Genomic DNA, 26010 nt, shown 5'->3' on the forward strand with positions numbered 1-26010 from the left:
TGCCGTTTCGGCAGTCATCCAAAGACCTCATAAAAAAATAAATGCAGTTTTATCACAGTTTTTGCTGTGAATCACAACAAAAACAGCAACAAAACTGCTATGTGACCTCTTTTGCTAGTCCTGCAGAAGGACATTTCTATGGTCACATGACCTCTGAAGGTCATCTAGCCACAAGAGAGAACAGCAAGGGGAGCAGGAGATGCTGTATGGGTTCTAGAATCTGTATTAGTTTAGGGGTCTGGAGGATGAATTTATTTTGGAGGTATGCCTGAAATCTGTATTTAGAGGGTCTGTATCAGTATGTATTCTGTGCTGATATTTTCTACGGTGTGTGGAGGAGATTTGATAATATTTCATCCACTTTGCTGCCACTGTAAACACTGCAGATTTTTTCCCCAGACAATCTGCAGTATATCTGCCCCTAATAGTTTCAGGGACAGAAGTATGCATTTGTTTATTCAGGTTTGTATTTATTCCTGGGCCTCTGTTTATTCGGGGGATCCGATCTGTAGGCTAAAGAGGTTTCAGCAGCAAATTTAGCAGTCACCAGGGGAAAACCTTGTGGCCGTCTGGGCCAGATGGAGAACAAAAGGACAAGAAAGGTCTATAGATGATGCCAAGTTACTGCATTTACGCAGGAGCTGTCACCAATACTAACATTTTTATTTGTGTATCCCACAAAAGTAGCAGTATAGCCCTCGACTGACAATGGAAATTGAATTTTTTCCTACACAGTCTGACACTGTTGATGATTGATAGATGTCCAAAAAAAATTTAATAAATAAATAAAATGGAGACAGCACGTCCAAAAGGTGGAATTTTATTCCAGATGCAACGTTTCGGCTTAGTGATAGCCTTGACAAAGGCTATCACTAAGCCGAAACGTTGCATCTGAAATAAAATTCCACCTTTTGGACGTGCTGTCTCCATTTTATTTATTTTTTGGACATCTATGAGTTGTTAATTTTGGGGGCTTTTTACCACCTCCCTTGGAGACGAGCACCCGCAGCATTATTACTAAGGAGTTCTGTCCACCCGTGTTTTTCCAGCACTGCATGTAGTAATCTCACCCTAGTAGGGGATACAGACAGACCGAATTGCCTCACCATGGAGCAGACACACGCCCAGACGTTTTTACCTTTACGACCACCACCTGCACACACACGTGCTCCGGAAGTCGAATGGGAGCTCGGAAATGCATGGCCAATGCTACTAGAAGGTGCAAAATGGCAACCAGGTTCTTTCCATGAATTGCTGCAGGCAAATAAAATGGATCACTGAGGACATTATATTAATAGAATTAAAGTTACAACATTACTATAAGAGGAACAGTCAAATGAGAATATACTCAAAACCTTATCTCCTCCTGTCCTCTCACCCTGTCATCTCTTATAGTGCATATCCTAAGAATTCTTCTACATGTATCCCAGGAGATCAGCCATCTGTAACTGTAAGGCATCTGGCTGCAGCAGGAGCCCTGCCCCACTGCTCTATCTGTAATAGGAGAACAGCTTACTGCCAGGTTTGCAGATATCAACTGATCACTAGAGGTCCCAGCAGGGGGACACTTTGGTATCAGCTTCCTACAAAGGGACCCATGTAACAAGTAGGGATTGTCCGATGCGGAGAACCCCTTTAACTCTTATCACTTGCTTCACTGTATCTAGTCTGGAAACAGCTGTAAGATATATTATTTTAAAATGGCAATTCTATATAACCATGGTGGTCCCCCCTATCTACTTACAATCGACGTTCCATCGTATCGGCCATCCTTGTGGTCTCAGGTATTCCTGTATATCGTCCACGATGGTCTGAAGCTTCTGTTTCTGTCCAATCTCAGACTGGGTCACCTCAGCCACGTTCAGCTTTCTGTCTGCCAACTTCTCTGCAATAAGGTTTTGGGGTCGAGGTTTGTCATGGAGATTAGAGGAAAAAATAAAATAAAGATTCATTTTTTTCCCCCCAAAATAGCAAAATTCCTCAGCAGGCTTATTCCAACCTCTTAAAAACCTGTTAATGTGGGGGGGGGGGGGGGGGGGGGGTATTCATTTTATAACGCAGAGTTTTCTAATACACTTTCCGTATCAATTCCACACAGTTTTCAAGTTCTCCGCTTGCTGTTATCCTATATCATAAAAACCTCCCCTGTGGATAAAAATCTATCTATGGTCAGAGATTTGTCTTGTAGAAGCTCCCCAAAGAAAATCTATGCCCCCTACCGGTGTCACTTAAAGAGCCACCTCTCCTGAAAGGTCTGTGTTAGTAACTATCTGCATTCCCCAAGAAATAACCATTCTGGATCATCTATTCCTATGACTTTATGATGTGCTATTCCTCCATTATTCCTGCTAGAAGTTTAGAAATTAAGTTGCAGCAATGTCGCACAACATTTTTTGTAATAATGGGCAATGGCGTTGCAGTGCGACATGCTGCAAAGCGACAGTCGCTCAAAAATCCAACTCGGATGGATTGGATTTTTGTGCGACTGTCTAGTCGCAGTGCGACACCATTGACTCATTACAAAAATTGTCTCAGTGTAGTTGTACACTTTCTGTCGTAGTGTAGCCATACCCTAAAGGTACAACTGGGTGTTAACAGTTGGGGGGGCTGTCCCTGCACACTCTTTCACTTACCAGTAGGAGGAGCGCCCGGCCGGTCACAGACATCGCAGGTAAGTATAATTCTTCTAAAAATTGCTAAGTAACCATGGCAACCAGGACTGCAGTAGCGTCCTGGTTGCCATGGTTACCGATCGGAGCCCCAGCGATTAAACTGGGACTCCGATCTGATTTCTCCGCTGCCACCAATTATGGGGGAACGTGATTTTAACACGGGGGGGGGGGGGAGATGTGAGGCCGCACTGGCCACCAATGATGGGGGGGTGATTTTAATTAGGGAGGGGGGGGGAAAGGGGAGGCCACACTGGCCACCAATGAGTTAAATACAGGGGAGGGGGGTCTGCCCCCTCCTGCCTGGCAGCACCTGATCTCTTACAGGGGGCTATGATACGCACAATTAACCCTTTAGGTGCGGCACCTGAGGGGTTAATTGTGTGGATCACAGCCCCCTGTAAAAGATCGGGTGCTGCCAGGCAGCAGGGGGCAGTCATGTACACAGTTCTCAGTATATTCTAACTTGAAGCGTCCCCATCACTATGGGAACGCCTCTGTGTTAGAATATACTGTTGGATAGGAGTTTTCACAAAGTGAAAACTCATATCTGAAAATGCTTTTATGCAGACGTCTGTGTGAAAGTTGCCACGGATCACGGACGCAGATGCCAATCTTGTGTGCATCCGTGTTTTTTCACGGACCCATTGACTTGAATGGGTCCATGAACCGTTGTCCGTCAAAAAAATAGGACAGGTCCTATTTTTTGGACGGACAGGAAACACGGATCACGGCCGCGGATGAACAACTGTCAATGGGTCCGCAGAAAATCACGGAAAACGGAACAACGGCCACGGATGCACACAACGGTAGTGTGCATGAGGCCTAATCATGTAGCTTAGTGAAATGCCATATGAATTTAAGAACAGCCGCCGTGACTTTTGCAGATTTAAGAGTAATTTAATTTGGACTTGACCTTCAAGACGGCAGAATGAAAGAAGAAACGTAATTAAAAGCCATAATTCCATCCTATCCTACTAGATCATTAAATCCCAGGAGCCAGGTCAATGAAATGAGTTCATGCGTCTCCAACAAGACAAGAAAAACCAACCCTAAAAAGAAATACACTACTTTGAATCATGAATCATCTAATATGACAGATACACGTTGTTTTACTAGCAGGGCTTGTATAGCAGCATCATATATAAGGTCATGTTTAGACCTAGGTAAGAGGTTCAGTTCGGAGCCTCCATTGCAGTTTTTTCTCACATATGACAGAAAGATAGGCCTGCATGCAGTTAGCGGTCTGTCCAGTGGTGGTGTCGTCTAACAGATCTAGCTCTGTGTCATGGTTTCTGTAACAGCAGCAGATGGGAACAGAGCCTAACACTTAAAAGGCTACTTTTCACTTTAAAGGGGTATTCTCATCTTCCTTTTTCATACTTACCTTCTTTGAGCGCGACGTTCACCTCCTGGACTCTTCTCCCAGGCCGGGCCGCGCTTGCGCAGAAGACTGGCCGGCCAGGCAATGTCCTGAACGCGCGTTCGCGGCTCTGTACTATACTGGCCAGGAAGAATTCATCATGTCGCATGCGCGGCGGCGTGCACGTTCAGGACATTGCGCTGCCCGGCCGGGAGAGAATCTTCAGTCTTCTGTGCAAGCGCGGCCCGGCGGGATTCGACAGGAGAGGTGGCCGTAACCAGGGGAGACCAAAGACAGCATCAGGTAAGAGGGGACTTATTTTCTAAAAAAAGGGTGGGAATTGGGTAATAACCTGTATTTAGATAAATTAACAGTGATCATTAAGATGAGAATACCCCTTTAAGGACCAGGCCATTTTTTGCAAATCTGACCAGTGTCACTTTATGTGGTGATAAAACGCTTTTACTTATCCAGGCCATTCTACTTCATGACACTGGTAAAATTGAGTAAAAAAAAAAAATCATTTTTATTTATAAGAAAAAAAAAAATAAAAAAAAAAATACAAAATTTACCAAAATTTGGGAAAAATTAGCAAATTTCTAACTTTCAATTTCTCTACTTCTACAATACATAGTAATAACTCCAAAAATAGTTATTAATTTACATACCCCATATGTCTACTTCATGTTTGGATCATTTTGGGAATGTTACAAGGCTTAGAAGTTTAGAAGCAAAGCTTGAAATTTTTCAGAAATTTTCAAAAACCAATTTTTAGGGACCAGTTCAGGTCTGAAGTCACTTTGCGAGGCTTACATAAATAGAAACCACCCAAAAATTATCCCATTCTATAAACTACACCCCTCAAGGTATTCAAAAAATTTTACAAACTTTGTTAACCCTTTAGGTGTTCCACAAGAATTCATGGAAAATAGATACAATTTCAAAATTTCACTTTTTTGGCAGATTTTCCATTTTAATAATTTTTTTCCAGTTACAAAGCAAGGGTTAACAGCCAAACCAAACAATAATTATGGCCCTGATTCTGTAGTTTACAGAAACACCCCATATGTGGTCATAAACTACTGTACGTGCACACGGCAGGGCGCAGAAGGAAAGGAATGCCATACGGTTTTTGTAAGGCAGGCTTTGCTGGACTGGTTTTGTTTGACACCATGTCCCATTTGAAGCCCCCTCAAGCACCCCTAGAGTAGAAACTCCAAAAAAGTGACCCCCATTTTAGAAACTACGGGATAAGGTGGCAGTATTGTTGGTACTAGTTTAGGGTACATATGATTTTTGGTTGCTCTACTGTATATTACACTTTTTGTGAGGCAAGGTAACAAGAAATAACTGTTTTGGCACCGTTTTTATTTTTTGTTATTTACAACATTCATTTGACAGGTTAGATCATGTGATATTTTTGTAGACCAGGTTGTCACGGATGCAGCGATACCTAATATGTATACTTTTTTTTATTTATGTAAGTTTTACACAATGATTTCTTTTTTGAAACAAAAAAAAATAAAAATCATGTTTTAGTGTTTCCATAGTCTGAGAGCCATAATTTTTTCAGTTTTTGGGCGATTACCTTGGGTAGGGTATGATTTTTGCGGGATGAGATGACTGTTTTATTGGCACTATTTTGGGGTGCGTGTGACTTTTTGATCGCTTGCTATTACACTTTTTGTGATGTAAGGTGACAAAGCCGGAATTATACTTACCAGTAATTCAGTTTCCACTAAATCACCACAACGGCCCACAAGGAGATTGACCCCTGACCTCTGTAGGGGCAGGAACAGAGAGAGGGTTTAAATCCCCCCCTCCCACCACCAACACCAGTGTGTCCAAAATTACAGAGACATAAAAAAGGTGGTGGATAGAAAATAATTCAAGAGGATATTAATTCATAACCTCAGAAAGCAAAAAGAAAAAAATTAGGGTAGGGAATATATGTGCCGTCGTGGTGATTTCATGGAAACTGAATTACCGGTAAGTCTAATTCCGTCTTTCAACCTCATCACCACGACGGCCCACAAGGAGATATAAAAAATAATAGAACTGGGGGGGGCAACTGCCTGAAGGACTTTACGTCCAAAAGACAGGTCCGAGCTACTAGAGAGGTCGAGTCTATAGTGTCTCATAAAGGTATGTATGCTGGACCACGTAGCAGCTTGCAAATGTCCTCCAAAGAGGCCCCAGCCCTCTCAACTTGAGAGGCAGACATGACTCTAGTCGAGTGGGCTTTTAAGTTGGAGGGACAGGGAAGACCCGGATCACGTAACAAAGTGAGATGGTGTCCCTAATCCATCGAGCTAGAGAGGACTTGGAGGATTTCAAACCTTTATTCTTACCTGAAAAAAGGACTAAAAGGTTATCTGATCTCCGGCAATCCTTCACAACCTCAAGATATCTTAAAACTGAACGCCTAACATCTAGGGAATGAAAGGTGGATTCTCTACTGTTAGTATTACCTTCCTTCTGTAACAATCCCTCTATCTCCTGGTTACGATGGAAATCGGAAACGATCTTAGGGAGAAACCCTGGATCTAATCTAAGTATCATCAGTGATACGGAGATATGGCTCCCGTATGGATAAGGCCTGTATCTCGCCCAGCCTCCTTGCGGACGTAATGGCTATAAGGAAGGTGGTCTTCAGAGACAGATGCTTAATAGAACAATCAAGTAAAGGTTCAAAGGGGGCGAGTGTTAGGCCTGTGAGTACAACATTGAGGTCCCAAGTAGGGATACGAGATTTCAGAGAAGGACGGAGGCGTGAGGCTGCTCGCATGAATCTTCTGATCCAGCGGTCGTTAGCTAGGTCTTGGTCAAAGAAGCAAGCCAGGGCTGAGATTTGTACTTTAAGGCTGAGTTCACACGGGCGAGATTTTCGCGCGTGTGCAATGCGTGAGGTGAACGCATTGCACCCGCACTGAATCCGGACCCATTCACTTCTATGGGGCTGTGCACATGAGCGGTGATTTTCACGCATCACTTATGCGTTGCGTGAAAATCGCAGCATGCTCTATATTGTGCGTTTTTCACGCCACACAGACCCCATAGAAGTGAATGGAACTGAGTGAAAATCGCAAGCATCCGCAATCGAGTGCGGATGCGGTGCGATTTTCACGCACGGTTGCTAGGTGACAGTCTATTCACTGTATTATTTTCCCTTATAACATGGTTATAAGGGAAAATAATAACATCAACACAGCACCGATCCCAAACCTGAACTTCAGTGAAGAAGTTCGGGTCTGGGTACCACAGTCAGTTGTTTATCACGCGTGTGCAAAAATCATTGCAACCGCGTGATAAAAACTGAACAACGGAACGCAATCGCAGTCAAAACTGACTGCAATTGGGTACCTACTCGCGCGGGATTGTCGCAACGCATCCGGACATGCTCGTGTGAACTCAGCCTAAGGGTGGAAGGTCTGAGGCCAAGTTCAAGGCCCTGCTGGAGAAACTCCAAAATTGTTTGGATGTTGGAGGTTCAGAATTTGGTACTGGACTGCCTATCCAGGAACAAAACCTTTTCCAGATTTTTAAGTAGATAGAATAGGTGACCTTCTTCCTACTCACCTTCAGGGTGGATATTACTCGGTCGGAGAGACCCTGAGATTTTAGCATCCGGACCTCAGGATCCAGGCTGTCCACTTTAGAAAGTCCGGGTTGTGGTGTAAGATTGGTCCCTGGTGAAGGAGATCCCTCCTGGGTGGCAGAGGCCACGGGCTTTCTACCAAGAGGTTCTTCAGAGAAGGAAACCAACTTCTCTTCGGCCAGTAAGGAGCTATCAGAATCAGAGTTGTATGTTCCTGGCCAAGTTTCTGGATTATTCTGGGAATCGGAGGCAATGGGGGAAATGCGTAGCAAAGGTTCCAGTTCCATTGTATGGTGAATGCATCCAGCGCCCAAGGTCTGTCCAGTGGATTTAGGGAGCAGAATGTTGGTAACTTCGCATTTTCTCTTGAGGCGAACAGATCTATTTGAGGGACCTCAGGATCCAGCATGTCTATCAGCATTTGAAAGACTGTGCGATTCAGAGACCATTCCGTGTGGTCTATTAGGTTTCGACTGAGGTAGTCTGCCTCTATGTTTAAAGTCCCCTTTAGGTGAATCGCAGAGATGGATTTCACATGGAGCTCTGCCCAGTTGAAGATCTTCTCTGATATATACATCAGTTTCCCTGATCTTGTCCCACCTTGACGAGAAAGGTACGCTACTGTAGTCGTGTTGTCGGATAGGACTTTTATGTGAAGGCCCTGGAGGAGGTCTTCAGCTGCCCTCAATGACTCCCTAACCGCCCTCAGCTCTCTGAAGTTGGAGGATTGAGAACGAATTTTTGGCGGCCAGGTACCCTGAAAATAATGCTCCCCCACCTTCGCTCCCCATCTGTTAGGATCTGAACGCAAGGAGCCTTCTCCCAGGCGATTCCTAAAGAGAGGTTGTTCGTGTTCGTCCACCAGTCTAGGGAAGTCTTCACTAGAAGAGGGATGGACACCCTCTGATTTAGGGAGTTCTGCTGCCTGTTCCATATTCTGAGGATCCAGGCTTGGAGGATTCGGAAGTGCGACTGACTCCAAGGTACCGAGGGTATGCAAGATGAAAGAAGACCTAAAAGGCTCATGGCTTCCCTTATGGTGCAGGACCTTCTGCTCTGAAAATGTTGAACCTTTAGGCGAAGGTTCCTGATTTTGTCCAATGGTAGGAACGTGCGTTGAACCTTGGAATCTAGAATGACCCCCAGAAACTGAATCGTACGGGATGGTTGGAGATTCGATTTCTGCCGGTTTATTAACCAACCTAGATTCTGTATGAATGAAAGGAAGATGTCTAGATCCTCTTTGAGCTGATTTTCTCTGTTCCCAAACATGAGAAAATCGTCCAGGTATGGTACGATCACCAAGCCTCTGTGCCTCAGGGAGGCCACCATCTCGACCACCAGCTTCGTGAAGACTCTGGGAGCAGATGATATTCCAAAGGGGAGAGCTGTAAATTGGAAGTGGAGGATTGAGCCTTTGCGATCCCGAATTGTCAACCTTAGAAATTTTTGGGGATCTGGGTGGATCGGGACGTGATAGTAGGCGTCCCTTAGGTCTACAGAGCACATCAGAGTGTTTCTTCCTATCAGTGGTATCAGAGACTTTAGAGACTCCATCCTGAATCTTCGATAAACTAGAAATTTATTTAGGGTCTTTAAATTAATAATAGTGCGAAACGAGCCTCCCTTCTTTTGGACCAGGAAAAGGTTTGAATAGAACCCCTGCCCTACCTGTGAAAATGGGACCTGGGTTACTACGCCCATCTCTAGAAGGCTTAAGACCCCCTGCCAAATTTTTTTGTTTACTGAGGATGAGGCGGGACTGGTGACAATGAAACGGTTTGGGGGAGATGAAGAAAATTCTATTTGGAGACCGAAACTTATGATCTCCCGGGCCCAAGAATTCTGGGTAACGGAAACCCAAGGGGCTAGAAAATTCTTCAATCGCCCCCCAACTCTGGCGTCATTGTCTGTCGCTAGATTTACTCTGAGAGGAGGGAAGGGGAGTGCCTCTTCTCTTACCACCCTTGGGGTAGCTCCAGCGACCCGACTTCCCTTTATCTCTGTAGGGCCTACCCTGACTAGCGGAGGCACGAAAGGGAAATTTCCTTTTATAAGGTCGTTCCCCGGGGAAACCCTTCTTTTTGTCTGCCGCCTATTCTAAAATACGGTCTAACACAGGGCCAAAGACATACTCCCTCCCTCCCCCCCCCCCCCCCCCAGAAGGGGATGGAGCACAACTTAATCTTTGAGGTTTTATCCCCGGACCAGCACTTCATCCACAAGGCCCGGCGGGCCGCATTGGATAGGCCGGCATCCTTGGCGGCGAATCTTACCGATTCCACCGAGGCGTCCGCCATAAAAGCAGTGGCTGACTTCAGCAGAGGAAGGGAGTTCAAGATCTCCTCCCTAGGGGTCTTGTCGCAGATATGAGACTCTAGTTCATTTAACCACAACCCCATGGCCCTCGCCACCGAGGTAGCAGCAATATTAGACTAAGTTGTACATTGCGGCCTCCCAGGATTTCTTCAATAAGCTGTCCGCCTTCCTGTCCATGGGGTCGAGTAACTGTGAGGCATCCTCAAATAGTAGAGCTGTCTTCTTATGTACTTTTGCGACCTGGACGTCAATTTTGGGTGTTTCATTAAATATTTTGCACTCATTAGGATAAAATAGAAGTCTATTCATAAAGGACAGGTACCCCCAGACGTTTCTCAGGATTGGACCACTCGTCGAGGACCATCTCACGAATATTTTTGTTTATAGGGAAAACACGGGTCTTTTTAACACAAAGCCCCCCGAACATTTCGTCCTGTACTGAATGGGACTTCTGGGCTTCCTCCACTCCCATGGTAGCTCTTACAGCCTTTAATAAGTCTGGCCTGCATTCAGAAGAAAAACTAAATCTTCTGTCAGATTCTGAGAATTCGATGTCAGAGGAGGCTTCCTCGTCATCCCAGGGTCTAGAGGACAAAGCGTCTTCGGCTATTCCGTCTGAGTCTGAGGAAGAGGGTGACGCTAATTTCTGTCTCTTAGCTGGGGGTGGATCCCTAGTTAAAGAGGTAAGCTGAGATAAGGAGGATTTGACTTCGTCGTGAATCATGGACCTAAATTCCTCTATAAGGGAAGGTTGTTCTTCACGTATAACAGTGGAAATACAGTCCTTACATAGCCTTTTACGGTAATCATCAGGAAGCCGACCTAAAGCACAATATACACTTGAGGGGCTTACTAACCTTCTTCTGCGCCTCCTTAGGGACCTAGGAGGGGAGAGCGACCCAATCAGGCTTGATATGACAAAAACAAATTTGAATATTTTGCCCCCTAAAGCCTGAGAAAAGGAGGAGGAGGAGAGAGGAACCCGAGTTCCCTGACCACAGGTGCAAACAGGCATTGGTGACATAAGCACTTCTCCCCACAGAGGAACTTACGGCAGCCGGCGCAGAGGGGTCTCCTGGAGAGCGTGGTTCCGCGGACATGCCGATGGTGCCAGGAGATGCGCGCCTTATACGTCACTTCCTCCTGTCTCCCGGAAGTGACGTAGCCGTGGAGCGCAAAGCGCCCGACGCGCAACCCGGCTATAACCATCAGAGGCCCGGCGGGAGATCGCGTCCAGGGAGCAGGCTCACGTATTGAACGGGGTGAGGCCTCCCCTTCACCCCTGCCCAGCGTTAGTACTGGGACCGCGGGAGGGCAGGGGAACACCCAGGTAAAACGAAAGGTGCCAGGAAAACATCAATCTTCATCTCCCTGGATAGGGAGACCTCTCTCTGCCCCTCTCCTCTGTAGGGACAGGAAACACTGGTGTTGGTGGTTGGAGGGGGGGATTTAAACCCTCTCTCTGTTCCTGCCCCTACAGAGGTCAGGGGTCATCCTCCTTGTGGGCCGTTGTGGTGATGAGGTGGAAAGAAATTGTTTATTTAGCACAGTTTTTATTTTAAATTTTTTACGGTGTTCATCTGAGGGGTTAGGTCATATGATATTTTTATAGAGCCGGTCGATACATAAATAAAAAAGTATACATATTAGGTAAGTTTTACACAATAACAGCTTTTTTAAAATAAAAAAAAATTATGTTTTAGTGTCTCCATATTCTGAGCCATAGTTTGGGTGATTGTCTCAGGTAGGGGCTCATTTAGCCACGATGCCTGCTTAATGATTTGAGCAGGCACCTTGTTCCGATCACCGCCGGTGATCGGAAATACACAGGACGTACCTGTACGCCCTGTGTCCTTAAGTACCAGGACATCAGGGCGTACCGGTACACCCTGTGTCCTGAAGAGGTTAAAGGGGTTGGCCACTTTATGTTTACTGTTGACCAATGTGTTTCTAAGATGATCACATGGCACTTACTAATATAGCTTTTGTTGAAATTCTGCACCATTTTCTATATTTTATAAGGTATGCCCCCTTGTGCTATCCTCAGAGGTCTTGTCTATAAAATGGCTGCTGATGGAGTGTCATGTGACCAGACAAATCACCTCCATGTGATGTCTCCTCTGTTTAAATACACTGCACCTGACACCTGCACAGAATGGAGGAGGCTGAGTGATGTGTCTGGTCACATGACCCTCCATCAGCGGCCATCTTATAGACAGGACCTCTATGAGGACAGAACAGAAGATCTGACTAACAAGGGGACATGGCTTATGAAATATAGTGAACGGCACAGAATATCAACAAAGGCCATATTAGTAAGTGCCACATAGTCATCTTACATACACATTGGTCACCAGAAGCTGGAAAGTGGTCAATTCCTTTAAGTATAGCGCTGTTATTTGGTTAGAATAGTATTTGAGCACCGTAGGGCAGCATTTATTTAGGCACTACTACTTGGGCATTGCACAGTAACATATGACGGCGTATGGTGCTATTATTTAGGCAACCGTATGGAAGTTTTAATGTATAACTGGGCGCTGTACAGTATGATTATTTGGACTCATCATAATAAGGGTAAAAGAGTGTACAGGGCACCATTGGAGGTTTGACCAGCTGCAGTTCTAACCAAGCATACTGGCCACCTCTCTATTCAATCACAGATTCAAGGGCCAAAAATGCGCCTTATAAAACATTTTCAGAATCCATATGCAATCTGTGCTGATTTTTTGGTGGCAGACAAGAAGTTTACATTTTAGTTACCTAGAAGCTTCTGCAAGACTTGTCCATCATAGAAATCTTCCTCCAGGTTCTTCACGATTATCCGCTCCTCCACAAGAACCTCATTAATCCAATCTATTAGAACCTGTGGGTGCAGAAAAAAGGGTATGGATAAGGCATAGAAATGTGAGCATACCCATTTAAAAAGATGCAGGCTGGATGAAAGCATGCTGGTGAGGAACAAAAAACTTGTTGCAGCTAGTTTTAGAAAAATCCACTGCATCTAGCTGGCTAAAGGGTGTGGCTGAAGGGAAAGCAGGAACATTTTGTGAAAAAAATGTTGTCATAAAAGTCGTTCAAAATTAACGAACCTATAGGTGGTATAAAACAAGAGAAAAGGGTCTGTCCGTGCACCAAACTTAGTTTGTCATATCTTTAGACTGCCTTACCCAGGCTACAATTTAGACAGGATTAGTAAATCAGCCCTAGTACTTAGTACTACAACCCAAATATTGCCCCCGATGGATGAGAATAACCACACTGATAATATTCATTTCCAAGGGCAAATGACACAACTTTGATATTCGCTGACCAGAAACCCCCAAACTTTCTCTAGGACGACCGTGAGGCTGCAGCTATAGCATCTTCTGGAACTAGTCTGATGCCTGCACCGACTGAGAGAAACAAATCTGTTAATAGATGGTAATGTGAGGTAGGTTAAAGGGCTGTCAATGATTAGAAAACCATGGCTGCCTTCTTCCAGAAACGGCCCCACATCTGTTCACTGCTGCAGCTCAGCTCCATTGAAGTGAATGGGGTCAAGCTGCAAAACCAGAGAGACAACCTTTGGACATCTTTTTCTAATCCTGTACAACTCCTTTATCAGATTCAGGTCTATATCATGTTAAATACTTTTCGGTTAAAGCAAAGACAAAAAGGTATTACACTAATGAGGTCTTTCTTGGCTAAGGCCACATCTGCATGGTGAACTCCGGCACTCTGTTCTGGTCACTGTATTACAAATATATGCCAGACAAAAAAAATAAAAAATTCAAAAGAAGTGAATGGGGATACAGAGGTGCATGCTGGTATGCGGCTATGCCGGATACAGTAATCTCTGACAGTCTGTTCCTCCCCCTGAGTTCACAGCACAGATGTCAATGTGGCCTAACCAGAAATTATATTTGCAAACTTTCAGAGCACATAGGCCCCCATATTCTGGAAAATTGCCTGATGGGAGCCCATTGTACAGCAACATGCAAATACGAACTGCTCACACCTGCAGCGACTGAGAGGGAAGGTACCTGGGGAAAGAGGATACAGGCTAGCCTGCCTGTGTACCTAGAAGTTACCTCAGCCACCTGATGAATCTACGATACAGGCTAGCCTGACTGTGTACCTAGAAGTCACCTTAGCCATCTAATGATTCTAGGATACATTCTAGCCTGGCTGTGTACCTAGAAGTTACGTCAGGCACCTGATGAACCTAGTATACAGGCTAGCCTGACTGTGTACCTAGAAGTTACCTCAGCCACCTGATGAATCTACAATACAGGCTAGCATGGCTGTGTACCTAGAAGTCACCTCAGTCACCTAATGAATCTATGGTACAGGCTAGCCTGACTGTGTACCTAGAAGTCACCTCAGGCACCTGATGAACCTAGGATGCAGGCTAGCCTGGCTGTGTACCTAGAAGTCACATCAGTCACCTAAAGAATCTACGATACAGGCTAGCTTGGCTGTGTACCTAGAAAGAAAATAAAAGGGGAATAAACTCCAAAAAAAGAAAATCCAAGAAGTCTTAGAGTAACTACAGGGCACCAAAGGGGAGGAAAAGGGAATTTCCGTAGATGAGGAAAGTGATGGGAGGCTACCAGTGGTGGCTGAATATGCAACAAAGGTTGCTACATATAGAAATAGGTAAAGGACAGAAAAAAGGAGCAAAAAACAGCCACAGCGAGCGCCAATCACTTAAATGCAATTCTTGGAAGTGAAATGGGGTGGGAAAAAAAAAAAAAAGGTATAGCCCCAAAGGATGTGGTCCCGAATTTAGGGTGTATAATAGATAAAATGTATATAAAAGCATACATAAAAATAAAAGTAAATAAATACACTGCTCAAAAAAATAAAGGGAACACTTAAACAACACAATGTAACTCCAAGTCAATCACACTTCTGTGAAATCAAACTGTCCACTTAGGCAGCAATACTGAGTAACAATCAATTTCACATGCTGTTGTGCAAATGGGATAGACAACAGGTGGACATTACAGGCAATTAGCAAGACACCCCCAATAAAGGAGTGGTTCTGCAGGTGGTGACCTGACCACTTCTCAGTTCCTATGCTTCCTGGCTGATGTTTTGGTCACTTTTGAATGCTGCCGGTGCTTTCACTCTAGTGGTAGCATGAGACAGAGTCTACAACCAACACAAGTGGCTCAGGTAGTGCAGCTTATCCAGGATGGCACATCAATGCGAGCTGTGGCAAGAAGGTTTGCTGTGTCTGTCAGCGTAGTGTCCAGAGCATGGAGGCGCTACCAGGAGACAGGCCAGTACATCAGGAGACATGGAGGAGGCCGTAGGAGGGCAACAACCCAGCAGCAGGACCGCTACCTCAGCCTTTGTGCAAGGAGGAACAGGAGGAGCACTGCCAGAACCCTGCAAAATGACCTCCAGCAGGCCACAAATGTGCATGTGTCTGCTCAAACGGTCAGAAACAGACTCCATGAGGGTGATATGAGGGCCCGATGTCCACAGGTGGGGGTTGTGCTTACAGCCCAACACCGTGCAGGACATTTGGCATTTGCCAGAAAACACCAAGATTGGCAAATTTGCCACTGGCGCCCTGTGCTCTTCACAGATGAAAGCAGGTTCACACTGAGCACATGTGACAGACGTGACATAGTCTGGAGACGCCGTGGAGAACGTTCTGCTGCCTGCAACATCCTCCAGCATGACCGGTTTGGCATTGGGTCAGTAATGGTGTGGGGTGGCATTTCTTTGGAGGGCCGCACAGCCCTCCATGTGCTCGCCAGAGGTAGCCTGACTGCCATTAGGTACCGAGATGAGATCCTCAGACCCCTTGTGAGACCATAGGCTGGTGCGGTTGGCCCTGGGTTCCTCCTAATGCAAGACAATGCTAGACCTCATGTGGCTGGAGTGTGTCAGCAGTTCCTGCAAGACGAAGGCATTGATGCTATGGACTGGCCCGCCCGTTCCCCAGACCTGAATCCAATTGAGCACATCTGGGACATCACGTCTCGCTCTATCCACCAACGTCACGTTGCACCACAGACTGTCCAGGAGTTGGCAGATGCTTTAGTCCAGGTCTGGGAGGAGATCCCTCAGGAGACCGTCCGCCACCTCATCAGGAGCATGCACAGGCATTGTAGGGAGGTCATACAGGCACGTGGAGGCCACACACACTACTGAGCCTCATTTTGACTTGTTTTAAGGACATTACATCAAAGTTGGATCAGCCTGTAGTGTGTTTTTCCACTTTAATTTTGAGGATGACTCCAAATCCAGACCTCCATGGGTTAAAAAATTTGATTTCCATATTTTTTTTTGTTTGATTTTGTTGTCAGCACATTCAACTATTTAAAGAACAAAGTATTTCAGAAGAATATTTATTTAATTCAGATCTAGGATGTGTTATTTGTGTGTTCCCTTAATTTTTTTGAGCAGTGTATATAAGTGACTCACTTCACCGGGGAGGTAGTCTATGGGATAAGCTCAAGACACCTATAGGCTGAACTCCCCTGTCTGGATCGCTTGTGGAATCTTAGGAATAACCACAGTCACCACGGATGGTACTTCTGGAAAATTCACTTTATTGGTATCAAGGCTCAACACATTTCGGGGATTTTTATAGGTACCCCCTTCTTCAGGAGCAGTCAATATACATATACAATAAAATCATACAGTATTGAAGTCAAGTGGTCAGCATCATGATGCGGTGTGAACACGGCCAATATGCACATTTTGTGGACCGCAAAACACTTACAGTAGTTTGAATACCCCCTGCCGCTGATTCATAACTCAGCCACAGTTTTTTTTTATCTAAGGGAGAACCCCAGAAAGAAAAAAGATAAGGCATAAACTTATATTGTTCTCACCTTTATAAGTTCCTTAAACTTTGGTTCTTCTTTGGAGCTCGGGTCGATCATGGTCCGCTCCTCATTCTCCTCTGTGTGTTCATAAAACAGAGAATGCATCAGAGAAGCCTCGTCCATTAAGAAGAAATGAGACAGATGGACATAACAGGAAGGACAAGAACACAAAACGTCTCTGGAAACTATTCATAGATACCAAGTGACCCTTACCAAGTGTCATTTAGTTTTATGCTGGTGGAATATATCAATAAAAGAGGAAGGAACACAAAACAAAGGAAGTAAGATCATTTAAAGGGGGTCTATCCTTAGAACAGGCCATTGATATCAGATAGGGGCAGCTCACAGACTGGGACTGAGCTGTAATTCCAGGCACAACCACCGCCAAAAGCACGCCACTGTACCTGCTCCTCAGTTAAGGAGATGGAAAGGGGTTTTCCGATATTTTTTTTTTTTTTTTACTGATGACCTATCGTCAGGGAACCAGGCCGATCAGCTGTTTAAAAAGGCAGCGGCCTTCTCTCTGCTTTTCCTAGACAAGTGACCTCACGCTCATCGTTCACGTGGCCTAGGAGCAGCTCAGCCCCTTTCAACTGAATGTGGCTGAGCGCGATACCAAGCACAGCTGCTATGCAATGTATGGCGCTGTGCTTAGTTAGCTGCTCAGAGGTACGACTCCTTCTCAAAAAAGCTGATTGACGGGGGTCCCAGGTGTTGGACCCCAACCGATCAGATACGGATGACCTATCCAGAGCATAGGTCATCAGTAGAGATGAGCGAATCGAAGCTGACAAAGTGGAATTCGATCAGAATTGTTAGGAAAAACTTGATTCGCAACTAATGCAAATTTTCTCACGCTTCATGGTAACGAATCACAATTTTCCTAAAATGGCGGCTACACGTGTGAGGACTGAGGACATGGGCCAAGGAACTCTGGGAAGGCGGGATCACCCAGATTGACATGCCTGGGTGCAGCCAATCAGCAGCCAGCCCTATGATGTCACAGCCCTATAAATACGGCAGCCATTTTAGATTCTGCCATTTTCCAGCGTTCAGAGTACAGGGACAGACGTTTGAAGGCGCTAGGGACAGCACCTTTCAGAGAACTGATGGCATGTGCCGAGCTGAGGTGGAGAGTCCCAAGCCATAATTTCTTTGCGAAAAAGGCAGTACCAGCCCTGCACAAATATGTAGAACAGAAGGTGGGCCCAGTCCTTGAGCCTGTTGGTGTCTGCCAAAGGGCACGGCAGCGCCGACGTGTGGAGCTGTAACAACGGTCAGGGACAGAACATGTCCTTTACGGCCCACTGGGTCAATGTGGTTCCTGCACAGCGACACCAGCAACTTGGCAGGTAACGCCGCTTCCGCCTCAACGTGGTCCTTGGTCCTGCGACAATGTCCGCCTCTGCCTCCTCATCCTCCACCGTGTCCTCAGCCTCCACTGCAGGGACAATTAACAGTGCTCCTCCAGCATACCATATGTGGAGGGCACAGCGGTGTCACGCTGTTTTGCACTTCGTTTCCCTTGGTGAACGGAGTCACACAGGGGAGGAACTGCTCCGTGTGATGCATCAAGAAATCGAATCCTGGCTTTCTCCGCGTCAACTGAAAATCGGAACCATGGTGACCGACAACGGGAAGAACATGGTGTCGGCGCTGCGTCAAAGAAGGTTGAGCCATGCGCCCTGCATGGCACACATGTTCAATCTGGTTGTCAAGTGGTTCCTGAAGTCTTCCACCCATCTGCAAGACATCCTAAAAATGGCCAGGAAACTTTGCATGCACTTCAGCCACTAATACACTGCAAAGCTCACCCTCCTTGAGCAGCAGCGGCAGAACGGCATCCCCCATCATAGGCTGATATTCGACGTTTCCACCCGTTGGAATTCCACAATGTTGGACGGACTATACAAAAAGAGAAAGGCCATCAACGATTTCTTGATGATGCAAGCGGACAGGAGTACTCCACTGTGTAACTTCGATGTCAGCCAGTGGCAGCTCATGCGTGACACCTGCCGTTTGCTCAGGCCCTTTGAGGAGGCCACGTTTTTTGTCAGTCGCCAGGACTACGGAATAAACGTCATTCCACTGCTTCATGTCCTGGAACAGATGCTGGTAATAGCTGGTGAGGGCACTGGAGACGTGGCACCTAGATCTCACGGCCACATGAGCACTGTGGGGGCTGAACTGGAGGAGGAGGAGGATATTGGAGCACAGGCAATGTGTAGCGAATTGGGTGGTTTTTCTACTCAGCTGACAGGAGAGGAGGAGCAGCCAGAGGAGCTACAGCGCGATCAGGAAGACGAGACAGAGGACCCGGACACACCGTGGCAGTATGCAGTGGAGATGGAGGCAGGGAGTCCCTCAGAGTCACTTTCACAAATGGCTCGATGCATGCTCACTTGCTTGAGTAGTGACAGCCAAATTGTCACCCTTTGGTAGAGGTATGACTTCTGGCTCTTCACCTTGTTGGACCCTCGCTAACGGTCCAGAATGGGGGACCTTTTTAACACCCACCGAGAGGGAGGACAAACTGAAATACATCTTATGTAGTCAGTTGGCAGCTACCTATCTGCACCATCGTCCCTCCTCTCACAGGTCTGACCGGGGGGCCCTCTGTGCTCACGTTCCACTGCCATGGCTGGTGGGGTGGAAGGAGCAGTACCAGCTCCATCAGCAGCAGCCTGAGTCTACAGTCGCTGACAAGTAGCTTTCTTCACCCGCATAGTGAAGAAACTACTCACTAGCAGTAGCAGGTAGACCTGGAGCAGGACCTGAACCAGCAGGTGGTGGCATACTTGGAGAGCACCCTGCCACCCAACATTGAATATCCGCTGGACTACTGGGTAGCCAAACTGGATTTGTGGCTGCAACTAGTAGAGTTTGCCCTGGAAAAGCTGTCCTGCCCGGCCAGTAGTGTGGCATCAGAGCAGGTGTTTAGTGCGGCGGGGGCCATAGTTACCCCAAGGAGAACTCGCCTGTCCAACCAAAATGTAGAGAGACTGACCTTTGTCAAGATAAATCAGGCGTAGATGAGCCAGGATTTCCAACCACCAATTTCTGATGCTTCAGACTAGATCATCCATGGTGCCACACCAACACTTTGACAAAAGAGACTGGTTTCTTCTGGCTACCTGCCTCAGCTACTACTCTGATGCTGCAACCAGCCTGATGCCACACATCTAATGCCAAGTGCTCATTTCACCCACCTTCATCAGCGGGTACTGGTATTGCCACCCACCGCCCCACTCTGTTACCGGATCACTTTGTGGTCTCCTGATGCAGCTGCTGCTGCCATCTCCACACTGTCACCTTGCCACTCTGTGGTCTCCTGATGCTGCTGCCATCTCCACACTATGTCACCTTGCCACTATGTGGTATCCTGATGCGGCTGCCACCTCCAAACTATGTCACCTTGCCACTCTGTGGTATCCTGCTGCTGCTACTGCCATCTACACATTATGTCATCTTGCTACTATGTAGTCCCCTGATGCTGCTGCTGCTGCCATCTCCACACTAGGTCACATTGCCACTCTGTGGCATCCTCCTGATGCTGCTACTGCCATCTACACATTATGTCATCTTGCCACTATGGTCTCCTGATGCTGCTGCCATCTCCACACTATGTCACCTTACAACTCTGTGGTATCCTGCTGCTGCTGCCATCTCCACACTATGTCACCTTGCCACTCTGTGGTCTCCTCATGCTGCTTTCATCTCCACACTATGTCACCTTGCCACTCTGTGGTGTCCTCATGCTGCTGCCATATCCACACTATGTCACCTTGCCACTCTGTGGTATCCTGCTGCTACTGCCATCTTCACATTATGTCACCTTGCCACTCTGTGGTCTCCTCATGCTGTTGCTGCTACTGCCATCTCCACATTATGTCACCTTGCCACTCTGTGGTCTCCTCATGCTGCTGCTGCCATCTCCACATTATGTCACCTTGCCACTATGTGGTCTCCTGATGCTGCTGCTGCCGCCATCTCCACACTATGTCACCCTGCCACTCTGTGGTCTCCTCATGCTGCTGCTGCTGCCATCTCCACATTATGTCACCTTGCCACTATGTGGTCTCCTGATGCTGCTGCTGCCGCCATCTCCACACTATGTCACCTTGCCACTCTGTGGTATCCTCATGCTGCTGCTATCTCCATACTATCACCTTGCCACTCTGTGGTATCCTCCTGATGATGTTACTGTCGCCACCTCCAGACTCTGTCATTGTGCCATTCTGTGGCCTTCTCATGCTGCTTCCACCTCACCACTATGTCATAGGGCCACTCTGTGGACTTCTCATGCTGTTCCCACCCTCCCCACTTCATGACTGGGCCACTATTTTGCCTTTCGGCCTGGCTGACATAATGATTTATTTGACCTTTCTTCTGATCTGTCAGAAGGAAGAAAAAATGAGACACACAACGGATCCTGTCTGTGTAGCAGCTGTAAGGCCTGTATGGTCCCATCAGAATTGGCTTATGATTTGGTAGCCAAAAACAGGAGTGGGTACAAAACATAGAACACATGCAAATATTCCATTCACGTGTCATCTCTGTTTTACATCCACTCCAGTTGTTTTTTTTTTGGGCATTAGCAATACTGATGGATTATTGGGCAAATGCTGACCAAGTGAAGGCGTATGCTCCACAGACAGGATCCGTTTTTGTGGGTTATTGTTTTGACGGATCAGAGGAAGGGCAAAATAATCAGTAACGTCAACACAAACTTACTGCCGATTCACTCTACTCTGTCAGGGGGCTCTACTTGTATAAGCAGTAATAATGTTAATGGTGTGTCTGGGAGCCAAACCCCATTAGTAAAATGCCTGAAACTAAAGTCTGTATTTGGCTACATGCACACGACCATGGTGTGTTTTGCGGTCCGCAAATTGCGGATCCGAAAAACACGGATGGCGTCCGTGCACGTTCCGCAATTTGCGGAACGGCACGGACAGCCTTTAATATAACTGCCTATTCTTGTCCGCAAAGCGTGGACAAGAATAGGATATGTTTTTTTTTTGCGGGGCCACCGAACGGAGCAATACATAAATACATAAAGGGAATCAACAAGGTAAAAGAGGAAAGAATATTTCAAAGAAGAAAAACTACTACAAGAGGACAAAGTTTTAAATTAGAGGGGCAAAGGTTTAAAAGTAATATCAGGAAGTATTACTTTACTGAGAGAGTAGTGGATGCATGGAATAGTCTTTCTGCAGAAGTGGTAGCTGCAAATACAGTGAAGGAGTTTAAGCATGCATGGGATAGGCATAAGGCCATCCTTCATATAAGATAGGGCCAGGGGCTATCTATAGTATTCAGTATATTGGGCAGACTAGATGGGCCAAATGGTTCTTATCTGCCGACACATTCTATGTTTCTATGCGGACAGCACACGGAGTGCTGTCCGCATCTTTTGCTGACCCATTGAAGTGAATGGGTCCGCATCCAAGCTGCCAAAACTGCGGCTCGGATGCAGATTAAAACAACGGCCGTGTGCATGAGGACTTACACTGGCCTATTTTTCCACATATGATCGCTAACGATCGTTTGCATGAACGCTTGTTAGCGATAATCTGGCAGTATAATACAGTCGTCGACTGCCCGATGAACGGGCAAACACTCGATCATCGACCAATCCAAATCTTTTGACATGTTAAATTATTGTTTGCTAGCGGCAGATCAGTCTCCAATTTCAATTTGCCACCGGCAAATCACTGTAGAGCATGGGGATGAGCGATGGCATAGCGATGTTGTGTTGTGGAGGAGGAGATCGCTGCATGTAATAGCACCGGTCTCCTCCGCTAGCGAGCAGCGATTGCCAGGAAGGAACACTTCTTTCCCGACAATTGTCTGCCTCATCAGAGACAAACACCTTCAGTATGTGGCTGCAATCAGCTGGTCCCCCTGGATGCCGCTCCTGGCACCCTCAGCATGCAGCTGGCTTTGTTGGCAGAAGCCATAACGAGGAATGAATTTACAAGCATGGCTTGAGTACGCCAGAATGGGAGCAGCTCCTACAAAGATATTACATGGAATGATTCACTTTTCACCAGCAGATGGCAGACTAAGCAAAGTAAAATTGTGCCATTCGGCGGCTATACAGTGTGCACTAAAGGAAATATACTGTACCAAGTAGGGTGTCCTCTGGGTGGATGTCAATGGTGCTGGGGGACATGGGGGCGTTGATCGCATTTCTGCCTTCATCTTGGAGATCACTCACTAGAAGAACAAACAAAAGAAACATACCGTACATATTAAAGGGGTTCTCCAACAGCACAGAAAAGTTGCAGAAATAACAGAGCACAAGACATATGCTCATTCGCAATATCCACTGTGCACATTTGGGGTCAGTGTTCAGTTTGGGGGCTGTGGCCTTGGGAGGGGGATGGTAGATGTTTACATAGATTCCTATGGGAGTCACAGCTCCGCTGCAGGGAATGGTTTCATATTCTAGACAACTCCATTAAAGGGTTTGTGTCACTTAAGCAAGTGGCATTTATCATGTAGAAAAAAAGTTAAAGGGGTGGCATTATAGGGGGTTGGATAACCCCTTTAATACAGGCCACTTACTAATATACTGTTATTGTCCATATTGCTTCCTTTGCTGGCTGGATTAATTTATACATTGCTCGTCTCCATGGTTACAACCACCCTACAATCCATCAGCGGTGGCCGTGCTTGCGCACTATAGGAAAAAGCGTTGGCCTATTTGGAAAAGCGCCGTGGCAGCACACATAGGCTGGTGCTTTTTTCCATAGTGTGCAAGCACGACCACCGCTGCTGGATTGCGTGGTGGTCGTAACCATGGAAATGAGCATTGTATAATGTGATGGAAAAATGAATCAACCCATCAAAGGAAGCAATATGGACAATGACAATACATTAGTAAGTGCCTTGTATTAACTTTCTCTACATGATAAATGTCACTTACTGAAGTGAGACAACCCCTTTAAATGTAATGGCTTTAGGACCCATTCACACTGTCATAACAGACTTTTGGCCCATTGTGTACCTCTAATCTTATCGGAGGTATTGTGCACCATACAGCGTGTATGGGTCTGTAATATGGAGCCATAGAGACTCAAGGCAGAAATTTAGCATTTAACAACCCCCAGGTTGGCACTGACAAACCAGCCATTCCCATCCCCCAATAAACTGTTCCATACAACCAAAATTCCAGCATTCAGTCATACTCAAGTACTACATTCCCCATCTGCCAAACCTTTTTTGTCCACCTTCTCTCCTGCCTCTACGGCGTCCTTCCTGCGTTTTCTGCACAGCAGCCCGGACATGGTGGTCCCAGATTGAAGAAGGGTACTGCAGTGTAAGACTGGAGCCGGGTTATTTCTGACCGTGACAGGAGCTGGTCAGCTTGGAGGGGTATGGACAGCTGGAATCCTGGCAGTAAAATCCTCCAGCTCAGGGGGCGTCTAATGACTAAGGAGATCTAATGGGAGGATAAGCTATAGAGATGGACAAGCGTTGGAGAAGTAGGAAAGACGTGCTGGAGGTGTGTGCTGTGCCAGGAGCCGTGCCAGCTGCTATGCAGCATAATTAGTGCAGTACAGAGATGCTATGGTCTGTGCCCAGGCTGCACCCACCCAGAAACACACAGCGAGTCTGCCATGTACTAAGGCTGGTAAAAGTGTATTGCAAAAGTACTCAACCCCACAAGAAGGGGCTTGAGCCATCGCCTACAGGAAAGAGTGGTGATAGACGGGTAATAATGGGATGACATAACATATACCCCCCTGGGGGGACGATACCAGTAGGAGGGGAGCACAAAGACCAGTCACCCAGTTGAAAGACATTCAGCCCTAGGGTTGGGCGATATACCGGTATCACGATATACCGCGGTATTAAAAAAACGGCGATATGGCGAAATCGCTGTTTCCTAAATACCGCAGTATATTTTGTGACGTCATCGCCTTTAAAAACTGAGTCCGCGGCTGCCCTCCCCCATCGTTATCTACCAATTTCTTCCAGCAGCGGCTCCTCCTGCTTGCTCCGAATGTGCTGTCTCCGCCCACCGACCGACGTCCAACGTCGGAATCAGGTGACGCCCCCAGGCTGAGTTCAGCAGCGCAGTACATACTACAGCAGCGAGTGACAGGAAAGTCAGTCAGAGAAGAACTCAGAAGAGCCCACACTCCGTCCGACTCCGACCGACCCCCACCCCCTGCGGAGAGAAGAGACCCTATATATCACAGCTGCCGGACGGGCAGCTATTAAAAGGTGTAATGTCACTGTCCACTCTGCCTATCTTTATCAGATAATCATTACCCCAGTTATATGTCTTGGCCCACTCAGTCCTTCATGCCTGCCACTAGCTGCATGCTCCGCAGTGAGGCCATCATGAGTCCCTCCAGTACCTCCCCCATGACATGATGAGCATGACCAACAAGAAGGTGACAAGTCACAGTCACACAGGTGGCCATAATACATGGGGGGGGCGCGCGCGTTCACAGGATCGGAAGGTAAGCGAGTGGATCTCCAGCCTGCCAGCGGCGATCGTTCGCTGGCAGGCTGGAGATGTGATTTTTTTAACCCCTAACAGGTATATTAGACGCTGTTTTGATAACAGCGTCTAATATACCTGCTACCTGGTCCTCTGGTGGTCCCCTTTGTTTGGATCGACCACCAGAGGACACAGGTAGCTCAGTAATATGTTGCACCAAGCACCACTACACTACACCCCCCCCCTGTCACTTATTAACCCCTTATTCACCCTTGATCACCCCTGATCACCCCATATAGACTCCCTGATCACCCCCCTGTCATTGATTACCCCCCTGTCATTGATCACCCCCCTGTAAAGCTCCATTCAGACGTCCGCATGATTTTTACGGATCCACTGATAGATGGATCGGATCTGCAAAACGCATATGGACGTCTGAATGGAGCCTTACAGGGGCGTGATCAATGACTGTGGTGATCACCCCCCTGTCATTGATTACCCCCCTGTAAAGCTCCATTCAGATGTCCCCATGATTTTTACGGATCCACTGATAGATGGATCGGATCCGCAAAACGCATACGGACGTCTGAATGGAGCCTTACAGGGGCATGATCAATGACTGTGGTGATCACCCCCCTGTCATTGATCACCCCCCCTGTCAGGCTGTATTCAGATGTCCGTATGATTTTTACGGATCCACGGATACATGGATCGGATCCGCAAAACACATACGGACATCTGAATGGAGCCTTATAGGGGGGTGATCAATG

At 46.7% G+C, this 26010-nt stretch overlaps 1 protein-coding gene across 3 annotated transcripts in view; it reads right to left on the reverse strand.

The window, feature by feature from the left end:
• The window catches only part of PARVB (parvin beta), a 61737-nt gene that overhangs the window by 25444 nt on the left and 10283 nt on the right, over positions 1-26010 (reverse strand). For 2 of the 3 annotated variants that reach the window (XM_040439161.1, XM_040439163.1), the window contains exons 2-6: positions 22912-23001; positions 16786-16856; positions 12710-12812; positions 1745-1885; positions 1139-1254 (exon numbers count right to left, since the gene is read on the reverse strand). In XM_040439161.1, the coding sequence (XP_040295095.1) occupies positions 1139-1254; positions 1745-1885; positions 12710-12812; positions 16786-16856; positions 22912-23001 (521 nt within the window). Of the gene's footprint in view, positions 1-1138; positions 1255-1744; positions 1886-12709; positions 12813-16785; positions 16857-22911; positions 23002-24004; positions 24479-26010 lie in introns of those variants that run through there. The other variant, XM_040439162.1, reaches the window with a different exon arrangement.

The sequence above is a fragment of the Bufo bufo genome, chromosome 1 (genome assembly GCF_905171765.1).
Source record: "Bufo bufo chromosome 1, aBufBuf1.1, whole genome shotgun sequence".
In the NCBI taxonomy this organism is placed as follows: Eukaryota; Metazoa; Chordata; class Amphibia; order Anura; family Bufonidae; genus Bufo; species Bufo bufo.